Genomic DNA, 16,874 nt, shown 5'->3' on the forward strand with positions numbered 1-16,874 from the left:
TGGTCGCTGCTGCCCCAGTGGTGTGATATGGAGCCCTTAAAAGGACAAGCACATGCACCAGCACTGTTCCAGCTGGTAGTGTGTTGGAGGAAAGAGACATCCAGAGAGGAGCTACCCCTAAAATTTAGGCACCTGTGATCCTAACAGCCCCTTTATGCAAGCTGGCAAAGGGCACACCCAAGACATTATTGTCAGAATATTTAGCCAAACAGTGTCTTATAAGATATTGTATAAAAACTGGTGATCTATTCGTCATCAATATCATTGTGTGATGTGTATGAAGAGTTATGTATGAGTACTTATAATATGTTCTTAAAATGCATGGTGGAGGCATTTGATGAACAAGTTTGTCATAGACAAAGAAAATTTGTTCTGTCTGCTTGTCTGTGTATCCATTGTAAATTGAGTAAAGTGATGCCACAGACAATGGAAGTTCATTTGCATCTGAGGTCTGGGCTACACTAGAAAATTAGGACAGTTTAACTATGTCGGTCGAGGTGTGGAAAAATCCACACTCCTGAGCAGTATAGTTAAGCTAACCTAAATCCCCATGTAAACAGTGCTAGGTCGATACAAATTCTTCTGTCAACCTAGTTACCACTTCTTGGGGAGGTGGATTAATTACACAAATGGGTGAATCCCTCCTGTCGGTGTAGGTGGTGTCTACACTGAAGCGCCACAATGGCACAGCTGCAGCAGACCTGTCTACAGTGTTTTAAGTGTAGACAAGCTCTCAGTCCACAGGAAAAGTTAATTGAGAGGAGAGTGAGGAAGACAGGAGGGCATCTACTTCCTGGAGCATGAGCACCAGGGGAGAAAAAAATATGATCTGGGGATACACTTCAAACATATATATTTCAAAGGTTTACTGGACTATAATAAGGAGGGAAGAGAACCCCTGAGTTATCCATCATGTAGGGCACAAATGTGACCCGCAGTCTTGGAATCTATGAAAGGGTGGATCCCTCAACTATGTGGGTTGAGGATGTGGAGAACTGACTGTAGATGAGAAATTACCCAATACAAGGATTGTAATCTGTTACATTTTAGACACTAGAAAGTGTGTTTTATTTAGTTTTTATTCATCACCATTTCTGTTTCTCTTATCTCTGCTCAGTATCGCTTAAATCTCTGTTCTTTATTCAAAAACTCATGCTTAGTTTTACTGTAAACTGTCTCAGTGCTATGTATCAAGGTAAATAATGTATCCTCAGCTGGGGTAACAGGCTAGTGCATGTGTACTATCTCTTTGGAGACAGTGGACTTAATTTCTGTGAGGGTCCAGTGAGAGGGACTGGACCATTACAGGGAACTATGGACCCGGGGTTCACTGAACACTCACTGGCAGAGTGTTGAGGAGTTTGCAGGTGAGCTGGACATACTGGCATGGGAAGGAGCTGACACACAGTTTAAGCTCCAGCAAAGCTTTCTCTTGCTGAGGCATAGAGGTTACACAGTGACTGCCAGTTCTTGGCACCCTGAGAGAGGGTCACAGCACCCTAGGTGGTTGCCAATGTTGATGACCCCTAATTTCAGCCCTGAAAGGGTCCAGACTTAGCAAATTGATATAGGAGTGGATGGGAAAAGGATGGGAAAAGGAGTAGTCAGGAAGTCAGGGGTAGAAAGATCACTATGATCTTAGAAAACTCTTACAATGCACCAGGTGCTACTGCAGGTGTGGAGGCAAACTGAAGAGATGATGTAGGGGATCTCTGTGAGGGGTTCTGCATACAGATTTACTTCCCATAAGTCTCCTCCCATGCTGATATGGACCAATGCTAGCAGGAGCAGACTCCTAAGGCGTATTCATCACAGTGCAGAGGACATGCCAAAGATTCCACGCACCACTTAAACCAAAAGGTCTTTGGCTAAAGTCGTATATACTTAACCTCCACAATGGGATATATTTTACCCTCAAAGATCATTAAGACTGAACCATCCTCTCACACCTATCTTAGGCATCAATATTCATCACCACCCCACCTGAAACCCTCACAGCACCCCCGGGAGGTAAAAAAAGTGCTATTATCTTCATTTAACAGGTGGGAAGCTGAAGGCACACAGAAACTTAGGCCCAGATTTTTTAAAGTATTTAAACTTACAATGCCTAACTAATTTAGGAGCCCAAATCTCATTTTTAACAGAGATTTAGTCAGTTAGGCGTTGCAAGGCCAAGTTCTACAACATCTAAACTCCTTCCAAAATCTGGACCTAAGTGACTTGCTCAAGATCCCACAGGAAGTGTGTGGCAAAGCAGGGAATTGAACCCAGGTCTACCAAGTCATAGGCTTGTAGTCTAACCACTGGACAGTCCTACCTCTCCCCTCTATTGTTGATCCCTCCAGGCTTGGGCTATGGCATATTGGTGGGGCAGCATGAACTTTGCACCACTTCATGCTGCACCAGTTCTGTTGCTCAATAGAAGACCTGCATCTGCAAGGCTCTGAGATCAGATAAATTTATTAAGAAAGTATGAATAGATTTGTACCAACTATATAAGGCAGCACTCACTTGTTTAAACTGTTTAATAAGAATGTTCATGTAAAATCATTGTTTATTTGCCTAGTACAGTTGCCAGTAAAGCAGAGTGACATTCCGGGGATAATTTATCATTGATGTAACACAATATAAGAACATAACATAAGAATGACCATGCTGGGTTAGACCACAGGTCCATCTAGCCCAGTATCCTGTCTTCAAAAATTGGCCAATGCCAGGTGCTTCAGAGGGAATGAACAGAGCAGTTAATCATCAAGTGAATCATCCCGTCACCTTGTGCTGCACTAATTATGTCACAGGCTTATTCACTGCTGAAATATGTAGATGAGACCCTTGTTTAAAACATATCAGCATCCTGCAAAAAGATTTGGTGAGCCTGAAACTTTTCATGAATAAAAAAAGGGAAGGAGAAATGACATGAATGAAAACATACAGAATGTTGTTTGCTGTCATTTACACATATTTGAATCTTTCAAGTTTGGCTTCACTTGGAAGCATCACAGCATAATCATCATATTGGTTTAGTTTTAAAAATGTATTTTACAGGATACTAAGACATAGAAATCAAGATTGCCATATTGTCATACAGTTAGCTTGTGGCCGCGTCTTACACTGCTGCACAGGCAGTTAGAGAGCAGCAAGGCCTCAGTTCCACCTAACTTGTACAGTGTAGGCCTACTCAGATCACCTCTATTGCTGTGACTGGGGGCACAACAGTGGTTAAGCTTCCATTACTACTTTTCCTCATGAGCAAGTGGGTAAAGAGTGGGTGGAGCAACGGCTCCACTCCCTCTATTCCCCAGCCAGCAGAGCTGGTAGGATACAAGTGGGGAACATTGTGCACCCTGCAAAGAGCTGTAGTACCTCCTTCCCCATTTCAAAAGAGGAATGCAGGAGCAATTTTGCCTCCAAGCTGCATCTAAGACAAAATGGCTCCTTTGGCAGTGCAGCTTATACACTGTGTGTTGCTCAGGGCTATCCCTAAATGCACCATGTAGCATGCAATGCGTGCCAGTACAGTAATAATAAAAACCGACTTCGAACACTGAAAAAGGTCTCCACAGCTAACTACCAGCTAGTGGTTACATTTTGTTTCTGACATAATACTATTTCAGAACACTAAAGCCCCAGAGACAACCATATTAGATTCATTTGATAAACTCTAGGAAGCTATGAACTCAGGTTCCCTCCCCCTCCCCCCGAAACACACTAATATCTATCACACTGCTCCTGCATAGTCTAGGCTGTCAATGGGCACAGAGTCTGGGGATCTTCTTTATTTAAACATTATCTTACGGTTCTTAAGCTAGGTTTAATTACAGTCTGTTGCTATGGATATGATTATTTGCATGGAAGACTATTTCATGGTTCTTTCATTTGTATATGCTATCAAAGTAGTAAAAAGTTTGAAAACAGACATACAAAATAATCTCTTAACACCACTGGAAATGCTCAGATGTCAGTTATTTGTTTACAAGTTATATTTACACACTTTCCAGGAAAGAAATACTGTGAAGGCCAAACATATAGGTTTACTTAAAAAAAAAAAAAAAAAAAAAGATAAAGATCAATCTGGGATAGTGTAGTTAGGTTAACAGGCGCCAACATAGCTTAACTTTCATTTTATATCCTACCTACATACCATTAGCTGTTTCTTAAACTGCAGCTCACCCTGGATCACAGTCTCAGAACAGAAATGACTGGCAGCACATCACCACAGTTTTGAATGTTTCTTTGTTTGTGGATGTGTGAGTGTTCTCACCTTTACTAGTTCCTTGTTTTCCATTCCTGAATTTCCAATAATTCTTTTAAATCCCATTGAGGGATTTACCACATTCATTTAAATGAGGATTACAGAAAAGCGTATGAAAAGATGAAAATCTGATCACTATTGGAAGGCCGAAGATTGAAAATATAGTATATAAGGGTCTATGTACACAAAGGCTGTTAGGATTAAGCCTTTCGTAGGGCAAGCGTCGTACTGAAGGATAGTGAATCATTTCCATCCCAAACCCAAGCACAAATCCAAAAATGAATGTGCACTCTGACAAGTGCCATTAGTAGAATGGTTTAATCTTTCACACTGCACTAATCTGTTTCATCAGAACTTTATCTCAATTTGTCTGTTACCATGCTGTCTGCATTTCAATGGCAAATCTTCAACAGCCTAACATACAACACAACGTAATAGTTTTCAAACGTAACATGCTGTTAAGTGAGTACAGATCTTCTTTGCAGAGGTGCTGGAATAATTTGTACACTGGGGGTGCTGAGAGCCATTGAACCAAACTGTAAACCCTGTATATGAGGGAAACGACTTCAAGCCTGGGGGTGCGGGAGCATCCCCAGCACTCCTAGTTCCAGCACTTATGCTTCTTTGTATTTGTGAGAGAGACTAAACTTCTGTACATATCCTTATTACAACAACATTGTAAAACTTTGCTATAAATTCCCTGCATCTAAATTTGATTTAGGGATACACTTTTATAATCTTTTCTCATTCCTGGTTATTTATCTCCCTTCTACAATACATTCTAGAAGTCACCATTCTAAAAGGACTTAGAGGAGCCAAACTCCTTACATTATACGTGAAAGTGGAGGTCAAAGGGGACTGGTAAATAGCTTAGGAGCCAGAATATAGGGGACTTTATAAGGCAATCTTGATATGAGAGAGGACATACAGATCTCTCAAATACACACTATGCCTGCCTTTTCTCTTTAATGTCCTGCTTTCCCACAAAGCTGTTGGTTTAATAGAAGGACAGCTTCTTTGAAAGCTGATATCCATAGGAGGGAAAGACAGAAGAATGATCTTCCTTGGAGTATTTCCCACCAATCTGGAGTGATTGACAAAGGTTTTCAAACTAAAACGAAAAGCTAAAAAGCAACAGTACTTCTGAGGATTAATAGAGATGGCCAGACAGAGCAAGACTGGAATAAGTTCATCCAAACATCCAACGAAGTACCCAACTCTACTCTAGGATTTGATTACTGATTTGAGGGCAGTAAAGAAAATCTATGGAGAAGAAATTGTATTAAAGGCAGGCCATTTGGCAACCTAGGAGGCATAGTCATATCTGTGTAGAAAGAGTAATGATGAACAACGCAATGATGGTGCACCGAATGTCAATGTACATAAAAACTCCAATGATTAAGAAAATGAATACAAGCTCACCACTTCTTCATGCCTGCATTTTCTTACATTAATTCCATTAATCTGTTAAGGGGAAAGAAAGATAAGATTGACTCTGTACATCATAAATATAGATTATAATTTACTTTTCTGGAAAAAATATCTAAATAAACATTAACAGTTTTACATACCTGTAGAATTGCGTCTCCTATAAAGAGCAAACCTGAGAGTTCAGCTGTAAACAACAGAGAGCATATTTTGTCATTTAGATATTTTGCCCAATACAGCATATTGAATAGACACACATACACACACACACACTTTATCAATTTATCCAGTGTATATGCCCAGCTTGGGTCAGCTCTGAAAATGTAAAACGAATAATGAAAATTAAAAAAAAACCTAAAATATATCAATACATGGTTTTGATTCAGATTTTTTCTGCACCAATATTTCTAACTATAAATACCAATGTATTGATTTTACCAAAAAGTGGAGGGGGGGAGGGAGAGAAAGATCGTCTACACAACCTTATCAGGAGATTCCCAGAAGACCATCTCTTGGTCTCCAACCTCCCTTATAGCCTGAGTTCAGCAGATGTTTAAGTGTTTTGCTGAATCTGGATAAACTGTTGCATTGGTCCCTCAATGACCGAGAAAAGATGGACTTTGCAATGCAGAAAATTAACATATCCAAGCTCCGAGGAACCATGAAGGGCAAGACCAATCCTGAATCGAGAAGCACTTATAGGAATCACTCTCAAACACTTTACTTTCCCTTTGCGTATAATCGAGCAAACTCCAGGTCTTGCATTTCTGCAAATATCAGCTGCATCTGTATATTGGAAGAGGAGGGCCTTCAGTTAATGGGGACTCAAATCACTTAATGCTTTTTACAGTAAAAACAAGCACTGCAAATGACATCTAGAAACTTATCATAAACCAATGCCTCTGGGTTCCAAGTAGGTCATAGCAGGATTTTCTTGATCACAGTTCCCTCTATGATGCCCAGTTTAACGTGCATGTAGAGTGTATTACTACTTGTAGTCTGGACTTGAGGTGGCAAATGCAAGAATAATGGTAGCCAGGTCACACTAGAAAGAAATGTCTTACTCTTTTAGCCATACAAAGATGAAAACATCTTTTCAGTTACATCTTTACACTTGTACACACTGTTCTAGACAAAGGGTTGTCTGCCTAATCCCAATATAATGTTTTAGTAGTTTGTACTCAGGGCAGTCAGAGACTGCTTCATTCCTTCCATAATTATTACTGTTTTTTAAACCTTAGCTCCTGAATAAACAAACCCACACAAAGAGAAAGAACAAAATCACCAAATACGTGTATTCTTAATTCTAATGCCACAGAGTATGAACTAAGTATGTACTAGAATGCACAGGATTATTAAAAAAAAAAAAAATCCCAAACCAGAGTTGGACTGTAAGCACATTATATATTAGAAATACATTTTATAGATATTTTATTTTCCCTGTATTTAATAATTAACCCAAACCACTTACTAGTCCATACCTTTAGAAGGAAGGAATAACAATACAATGTCATCTGTGTGTATGGAACGTTATAGAGAAATAAAAGAAAATCCCTACCTAGAAGATTTTGCAACCCAAGGGTTGATCCTGCAAACATGTATGTACAGAAGTATTTTTACTCACATGAATAGTGCCACTGCTGTCAACATTATTCATATAAATAATGATACTCCACTGCATGTTTGAAGAATTGATCACCAGATTAGACATAGCATGGAAAGGCTTAAAACAAGTCACCAAGAGCAAGATCCTGGCTTCATTGAAGATAACAGCTAAACTCTCATTGATTTAAATGGAACACGGAGTTTCCCCTCAATTTTTCTGCTTTAGGGTCTGAGCCTACTGTTTCTCATACAAGGGATCAACCCTAATTTTCAGTATCTCAGATGTTTAATTCTACCAAATAGAATCACCTTTTCTTCAAAGAAAATGAGCATAAGAGACATGGGTTTCAGGTGGATGAAATAGGTTTTCCTCCACCCTAGTACCCCAACTCAGCCCCACATCACTCATTCAGGGCAGAGCACCCCCAAGTGGACACCTTGGTAAGAACAGATATTCCCTAGGGAAGATACCCTGGAGATTAGCTAGTTTCCTAAGGCTTAAAAGATATTCAAGTTCCCACACCACTAACACTGTATATGTTTAAGCTTATATTGCAAATGCAGTTCAAGAAACAGTAGTTGAAAAAGAACAGGAAATGTCTTCCTCTTTAGAATACTTGGTTAAACTTAAATCCAGAGTACTGCATTTTCCCTGTTGTGGTTGATGACGTTTTAACACATAGGTATAGGTAACCTAACACCATATTATTATTTATACTCCTCCCCCGACCACACACACACACAAATGTATATAAGATACAAACAAACACATATATATATATATATATATATATATACACACACACAAAGATATATGATCAATGACTTGATCATATATCTTTGACCACATCATCTGCCCTCCACCAACTAATCTGTCTCCGTGGGACTCACTCCACCACTCCAACTGCTTTGCACCACTGCCACTTTATGAAAAAAAAAAAACAGTGTGGCAGAGAACATTGTTTCTTTTTCCCTCCAAAAATGGAATTTAATCACAAAATTACACCTCTCCAAGATCTAGGGTGGCCAACATCAAGTCCTGAACCAGTGACAGCTTTCCTATGCATAATCTGTGTCAGCCCCGCATGGTGGCACCTATGGTGCCTGACAGTTTTGCAGGGGACAGAATTAAGGTTCTGCCCTTTTCCACCCCTGCCTGTCCACTCCCAAGCCAACCAGCACAGGGAGACAAACAACAGTTCTGTTTAGGCTGTTTCCCGAACCCCATGCCACTGCCCACAATGTGGGTATCTGTTTCAGAGGAATGAGGGATGCATAAAGAACCACAATCTGGGTCAAGATCTTTTAGCAAAATAAAATAAAGATCATTTTCATATCAGGAGAAATGGCAGAAGTATGAATTTTTTGCATGTTTTCATACTGAAAAGCTATCTTCACTCATAAAAATTGGCCCCCGTTCTGCACTTTACTGGGAAATTTTAATTTAGTGAAAGTTCATTATGTCACACATATACAAATGGCACATCAAAGCAGAGTTATGAACAATTTGCCGTATCATATCTCAAAACAATCAACAAACCCCAAAGAATTAAGATTCCACTGCTTTAAGTAATGAGTTGAAGTCCATAAAACTGCACCTGTTATTAGGCACCTACCTCTTTGTTCTTTGGAAATTTTGGAAATGACCACTGGAATATTATGTTCTGCTCCACCCTAGAATTAGAAAACAATCATATCTCACTGAAATTATTTTCATTCATAAATATGTTTATAACCCCAAATGCATCTTGTGCATTTTCCAGAGATTAACTTTTATTTCCAGACACAAATAAAATGTACTGCCTCTGTGTAATAGCTTTCTTTCTGTTTTTCTAATAGGATGGCAATCAATTACTTATTGCCTTACAGAAAATCAGTTGAGCAGGTTGTTAACTGAATGATAGACCATAGTCTATAAAGGTAAAATAAAAATCACTGCAGGTTTCTCCTAATTTTCTACAATTTAGTATATCAAATCCATGTTATACAAAGGGGAAATGGGCATAATGCTGTAATGGCAACCATGCTGTGATCATTTTTATTTTCATGCCGGCAAAAAACAGACAAACAAAAGGCAAAAAAGCAAGAGGTTTGGACACCAGATTTTGTTTTTTTTATGTCTGTTACTGCATACAAAAAGTAAGCCAGCAGTAGAATAAGTACAAAGAACAAAAAAGGGGGTTCTATGTAATGGAGCAGCAGGTATTCACTAAAAAAAACAAACTGGACCACCTAACATAAAGGAGCATTCAGCTTTACTGTTTCGCTCAGTGTTCCCTGTTGGGTTTGCAGATCTGTATGGTGCTATGACTAACATTAAAAGTAAAGGTAAAATAAAAAAAGAGAGAGCAAAGGAACGAAGAGTAGGCAAGTGTAGGCAGAGATTAAATTTGGGGGTGTCAAACCCCAAAACTGCAGGCCTTACCCTGGCCAATTTTGGAAGTTTTCTACAAAGGTCAAAGCTAATCCTAACTTTCTTGCTCTTTTCTTTGTGGAGGTCACCCTGAAAATGTAAATCTGATTAATACCGATAGCAACTCAAATCACTAAAACAGCTTGTCATGGTCATTTTTACCGAAAGCCTTTGTCATCACATTGCCCCCAACAACACCAAGGCTTAACTTTGGGATCCATGAGGACCATTTCATTGGGTCCCTCAAGATTGAGGATCTCCCCAAACTAATCCACAGCTATAGGACACAGAATTGCCATCTGGGCGACTCTTGACGGCCTAGGGATTCTACGTATCCCTTCCAGGCAATAGCCAAATGCCTGTAGCTGAGTGGTCTCCTCTACTGAGCAGTTACTTTGATCTCATATGTGAATAACATGGTCTAGTGGCCTAAGCATGGAAATGAGAACCAGGTGTTGCATTCTAAGTCCACTGGCCCTTCCTCGTGGTTACCCAACCTATTTGGGGCAATATCCCTTGAACACTTTTTACTGTGTCCCTCTCCTCTTCCAAGCCCTCATGGGTCTTGCTGACTTCCACCTCCAAGAATAGCCAGATGGTCTCTCTTCATATCTGTAGCTGCCAGGTAAGAGACGCTATCATTTCCATTCTCAAAAATGTAAATGTGTCCTTGTGACAATGATGGGAAGTGGCCTGAAATTCTCTTGGAGCAGTAGGAGAGGGTTAAGGCTTCTGGCAGTGGTTGAGAACACAAATATTTCTTCAGGATTTGACTGTAAGCTATGGAACCCATAGACACCCCCTAGCAACTGGATGCAAGGAGGGAAGCCCCATACTTTCTACTGCCAGTGAATGGGGGAAGCTCCTACAGGTATGCACAATGCATAAACTGCTGTAGATGTGAGCTGATTGTTCAGTAAGTAGATAGAGAACCTAACCCCCCCCTTGATTTCACATATGTTCAGGGATTCAGTTGAACTGTTCAAAACTGTTAAATAAATGTACACATTTATGTATTAAATATCCTTTGAGGTATTTTCATCCATCATCATCATCATCAAAATTAATAGAGCTTTCTTTGGCTAAGAAAACCCAGCTCAAGTCAGCTAACTTTACAAGTCTCACCTTCCATTCAAATGCCGCCACTTACACGTACACATAATTCTCTCCACAACCTCTAAACAAAATTCACTCACTACCAATGCCTTTGCAACCCCACCCCCCATTAGTCCTCCTTTACACGACTACACAGAAAATCAGTCCTGCCCTTCCGCCCAGTGCATCTTAGGGCTCAGGCACAGTGCTTAGGACTTTGGTCTTCCTTCACCACAAACATTTCATCAGTTCCCCCTTCACAGCAGCCTGACCTGCCTGCCTGCCTCAAGCACTGGTCCACGGGGAGGAGGGAAGCCAGCCAACCCTGGGCTATATCCTATAGCTTGTTTGTTTAACACTATATAAATAGGTGCTTAAAGGAGCATAAAGCAATACTGCACAGGTAAAATAATATTACTCCTTTTGGCCTGAGCACCAAGCCAAACATGTTAGGCCTTGTAAGTTGTTCCAACTGGAAGGAGAAATTGGTGATGGAGTTAGGAATTTCTTTGATGCAATTCTGAGTTATTTATTTACAAAGAATTTACGAAGTACTGTTTCCCTGAACACAGGAGGAATCAAACAACAGGAGATGGTTTCCTTGCTCATTCTTACAAGCCTCTTTCAGCCTGTACCTGACCCAAAACCTCTCTCGGCTTCTCCCAGAGCCACACTCAATGCTTGTCTACGTTGTGTCTGTAGATTCCTTCTCTATCTGTTACTGTGTGCTTCTCTGCTGTCTCTCCACATACACACCTATTCAAATACCTCCAGACTGCTATTATTCTATGTTTCTATGATTTTAAATGAAGGCAGCAGTTACACCCACTTGCTTCAACAAATTTTATCCCAACCTTTAACAATTAACACTCTCTCTGTGTCCTAGTCATGCCACAGGCACCAGAGGACGCCAGCCTAAATGTTAGCCAAAGGAGCTACAGCCCCATAGTATGAGAGACAAGAATCTCAAGGGAGACAGGGGAAATGGCCAGCCTCTCAGATATAATATTATGCATCAGATTATACAGTAAGTGATTTTGAAAATCTGCACATGTTCCATGTGGCATCTTGCTAGACACTGCTGCAATACTGACCCTGATTCTCCCCAAAACTCCCCTAGTGGATCAACACACACATATAGGTTTAAATTCTACTTTTAAGTAACAACCCATGGAAGCTACTGGGGTTATTATGCCCGGGGCATAAAGCCTCAAAGCAGTGGGGAGCATGGCTGTTAATATGCTCTTTGACAAGGTTCAGCACACACTTCTCTCCCTCCTCTGTGGACCATGAGGCTGGATCCTCTGCCTGGAACAAAGCTCTGCTAGCTTTGTGAAATCTAGGGCCACTGGCCTGGAGCCAGGCACAATCGAACCCACAAAATCATGGTAATGACTGGTCTCTAGTCTGTTGTGATGTGCATTTTCTTCCCCAAACACCTCCCTAAGTTAACAGATTCATACTCAGCTGGCTTCTTATGCAGAATATTTGGTAAAAAGGAATAAAACAAGGGAGGAAAGAATATTGTACAGGTCTCTGAGAGCCAGGAGTAATATTATAACTGTAAAGCTGAATGTCCTTAATGAACTATTAATTTTATTGCCTCCTTCACTGATAATGCTACACTCTGTCAGATTATTGAGAAACACAATGTTCTTTCAAAAGTCATACACCTAGAAACATATCTCTTGGAATCTGTGCAATTTAATCTTGTCAGTAAGATATGAAAACATGACTGAAGTACTACAGTTCATTTATCAATCTCTAAATCTCACTCTGGGCTCATCCTTTATCACAATGATTTATTAATGCGTGTTCAGAAGGAGACTTAGAAGTTTGAGAAAATAAATCCATCTGAACTACTGACTGAAGTTTGTTGCACATAATTGACCTCAGACTACATAAGGAGCCCAATTCTATTCCAAGTGAAGTCAATTCAAGTTTTGCTATTGACTTCACTGACACCATGATCAGGTCCAAGGCCTAAGGAGAAATTGGGTCTGCATTCCTGCAAAGAAACACATCAGCTTTCCTTTAGTCGCATATAAAACAATTGATCTCAAAGTGCTGTTGAAACTACAGAAGTAGACAATATAAATATGAAAAATATCTTCATTCTTATGCTCTTACACTGGAAGTACTTAGTCATTCATGCAGTCCTCCGCTAAGCTAAACTAATTCTCCCTCTATTGCGATTGTTGATGGAGCCGCATCAGTGGTAATGCAATGGGGGAGTTTTCCCCCAGACTACTAACCAACAGCTAGGCAAGGAATGCTGCATTCCAAGGGGATTATAACCTATCCTCCTTCTGCTCATAAGAAAAAGGTCTGTCTGGAGGCCAGGAAAATAGTGATAGACTTAAGAAGTTCCATTTAGTTTATCCAAGAGAAGCTTCAAAGATGACTTGGTCATGCTCAACCATTACTGATATGGAGAAAAGATTTTTCATAGTATATATAGCCAGGGCCATCCCTAGCCATACTCAAAGTACGCAGCTGCATAGGGCACCAGGAAATCTGGGGCACCACATTTCCTGGTGCCCTGCGCAGCTGCGTGCTGCTCCAGCCCCAGCTCCGCTTCTTCACCATGGCCCCCACCCCTGCTCCGCCCCTCCCCCAAAGCCTCCGCCCCCACCCTGCCTCTTCCCCGCCCCAGCCAAGGGAGCAGAGCAGAGCGGGCTGGGGCCAGGGGGGTGGTTGCCCCACTGCCCTCCAGCCTCCCACCCACAGAGGCCTGGGGCCAGCCCTTTCCCCCCCCCGCAGAGGCTTGTGGGGCACCAAAATGGCTAGGGACGGCCCTGTATATAGCTCTTTAATTTGGCAGCAAAAGGTATAATGAAATCCAGTAGTTGGGAGTTGAAGCTAGACAATTTCAGATTAGAAATAAGGTGCAAATTCTTTACCATTAAGGTCATTATTCTTGAAACAACTTACCTAGGGATGTGGTGGATTCTCCATCACTTGAAGTTTTAAATTTAAGACTAGCCATTGTTCTAAAAGATATTCTATACTTCAAACAGAAGTTATGGGCTTGATGCAGAAATTACTAACTGATATTCTATGGGCTGTGTTATAACCCATAAACGAGAATCATACTTGTCCCTATTGGCCTTAAAATATTCAAATCTCTGAATCACTGGTGTTAGAAGGATCTTTATGTTGTACCACAGATGAAGGGAAACAGGAATGGTCAGTAGCTCTCCAAGGCTCAAGGATAGGTCTGAAAATCACATGATAGAACATGATCTCATAAGATTTCCAAAGTTTCTTCCTTTTAGTTGAGTCTGAATAGAAGATTTTTGGATATGTTGTCAATATTTCTATTTGTATTTCAGGAAGTGCTAAAGCATGCGTTTAAAAAAAAAAGAGCTAAGAATCCCACCTGCTCTCATCTGTTGTCTAATAAAAGTGTGGGAGTCATGGAAAAACACTATTGTCCACCAACAGGAAGGAGAATAACTAGATAGATAGCAACCTTTGTATGGAATACCAATATTCCAGATCAAGTTGAGAAACATTTTGGTATAGTCTTGGAGGTATTTTATTCATTATCAAACATAGATAAAATATATATTATATCGGTATATGTGCATATAACATTTGACTGTATCCCTATCCCAACCCTCTCAACATCCCTTGTCTTCTTAGACTAAGACTCTTATGACGTTCTGTCATAGTTTGTAAACTACATTATATAATAGGGCCCCAGTTCATAGATTTTAAAGTCAGAAGGGACCATTATGGTCACTTAGTCTGATATCCTGCATAATACAGACCATAGACTTCCTGAATCAAGGCCATCTCTTGTGGTTGAGCTAAAGCTTTTTTAAACACAAAGCAATGCAATATTTATCTAAAGACTTCAAGTGAAGAAGAATCCTCTGTATTCCTTTGTAAATTGTTCCAGTGGTTAATTACCCTATCTTAAAAATGCGGGTCCTATTTCTAGTCTGAAATTATGGACCTTCAGCTTGCAGCTGTTAGAATCAATTCTGATTGACATTCTCTGTGTGATACAAATAAAACATAATAAATTAACTAATCTGAAAAAATATTTTCTTTTATTTTAAATGCATGATTCAGCAACTTCACTACAATTTGTTCCAACTCCCTTAGCATATGATTGTTGTTTATGATTTGTATTGTACTAGCACTTTAGGCCTTAATCAGGGTCTTAAGACACACTGGGGCTAAGCACTTTACAAACACAACAAAAATATGGTCTCTGCCCAAAAGAGCTTACAAGCTTAGCGATCCAAACTTTCCAGATTTTCTAAAGTAGAACTTTTTTACTTAGTAGTATATAATGGTCGCATACCCTCCAGGAAAACTCCTTGAAAGCAATGCACATATTTCAGTGGAGATAACGTACTTCCCAAGGATACTTTCACTTATGTTTAGTAATGTTATTTTATGTGTTAATATTTGCCTGTTACTTAAATAATAAGATCCATCCTCAAATTTTATATTCCTACATGTGACTTTATAGTAGTGTATACTAAAAACAACTTAAGACAACTTAAAAACAACAACCCTGTTTTCGTGAGTTTTCATGAAAGGTTTATCTTCCAAATCTCAAAAATCCTGATTTCTAGGCCCATGTGCTGTTTTTTTTCCTTATACTAGCTACACAATTTCACTCATCTCTATTAGTAACCTGACAATGACATGTAGTACTTTATGATTATTGAATAAACAACAACCCATAACAACATGTCAGGAGAACAATTAGCTTGCCACTGACTTAGTTCATAAGCAGTTTGGGGCCCAAAATAGCAATTAGTTTTCCATGAAGGGCAGTCCTTCTGGGTCAATAAGATAAAAGCAAAGCATCAAGACATGGTTTAAGAACTAATTTCTATTCAGCAATTTTCTTATCAATGACAATACGAGGGAAGTGCCCATTCATCTCTTTCTCTGGATGCAATGTCAGCCCTAAGAGACATGCACAACATAAGTTTATACTCTTAATTTCATATGCATAAGTTAAGGCTCTTTTGCATTCCTATATAGTATATTTGATTTTCTCCACTGCTATCTTAAAGCTGAAGAGAGCTGTGTTTAGAAGAAAGATAAAATTAATACCATGTTACCTACACTGTGATTCAAGGTTGAAGTAAGGTATTCAAAATGCTTAACTCTTTTCCTCTTTTTTAAGAAAGAGCCCACATTGGCCTTTAATGTCCCTTAAATCTTCCTAAGGCATGGAGAAAATAAAGTTGCTAGCTAAAATTGCTGCTGTTGTCTCATCTACAGCAAAATAACCAATATGAAGAAACAATAACACTTCCAGTCCTATTAATGAGTAAAAGTGAATTAATGTGATATTATTTGATTAGATTATTTGAATTGATGAACTCATTAGCTTTTCCATGTGCCTCCCACTGTAATTTAGCATTCATTAACAAGCACTTGAATTAGAGTATTTTTGAACAAAAGAACAGTCTGGTGCAGTTGCATACCCTTTTTCATTTTCATGTAAAATCTTATTAGAGAGACCCCCCCCACCATCTTGAATCTTAAGGGGATGTGCCCTCCATCCATTTCATTCCACCAGGTAATGTTTCTGCTGATGGCTTATTGTGACAGTAAATAAATATTTTAACTAACCCTTTTAGAATTTGTTTGTGCTGTTGTTTCATGTACTCTGAAATACAATTTGCCTTCATTAAAATAAATTAACTAGAAGACAAAAACATGTTTTGTGTAACCTGTGGAAAAATAAACAAAAAAAAAATGCATACTACCTTTATACTTAATCCAAATCCTCCTACAGTTTGTCTTCTAATTGTTACCGTTCTTTCCTGAAAAAGTTAAATCAAGTTCAGTTAGTTTTAATATTTCCTGCCACAATATTGACATTAACTCTTTAATGAATAGTTTACATCCCCCACATCATCTAGTCTTGTCATAATAAACCTGTCAATTCCAGAGTGAGAAAAATCCCAAGAAACTCATGCTGCAGGTGAAACAAGAAGATCTGGAGAAAAAGTAGAGTTCGTGTCCCAATCTAAAACTCATTTGTTCGTTTTTTATGATACTGTTGAATGAACAGCAATGACTGAATTAATCTTGCCTGAG

General features: G+C 39.5%; 1 protein-coding gene across 2 annotated transcripts in view; it reads right to left on the reverse strand.

The window, feature by feature from the left end:
- SNTG1 (syntrophin gamma 1) overlaps positions 1-16,874 on the reverse strand; it is a 557,992-nt gene that overhangs the window by 227,650 nt on the left and 313,468 nt on the right. For both annotated transcript variants that reach the window (XM_054017063.1, XM_054017062.1), the window contains exons 4-7: positions 16,541-16,597; positions 8,902-8,959; positions 5,824-5,867; positions 5,675-5,716 (exon numbers count right to left, since the gene is read on the reverse strand). In XM_054017063.1, the coding sequence (XP_053873038.1) occupies positions 5,675-5,716; positions 5,824-5,867; positions 8,902-8,959; positions 16,541-16,597 (201 nt within the window). The remainder of the gene's footprint in view (positions 1-5,674; positions 5,717-5,823; positions 5,868-8,901; positions 8,960-16,540; positions 16,598-16,874) is intronic.

The sequence above is a fragment of the Malaclemys terrapin genome, chromosome 2, assembly GCF_027887155.1.
Source record: "Malaclemys terrapin pileata isolate rMalTer1 chromosome 2, rMalTer1.hap1, whole genome shotgun sequence".
Taxonomy (NCBI): Eukaryota; Metazoa; Chordata; order Testudines; family Emydidae; genus Malaclemys; species Malaclemys terrapin.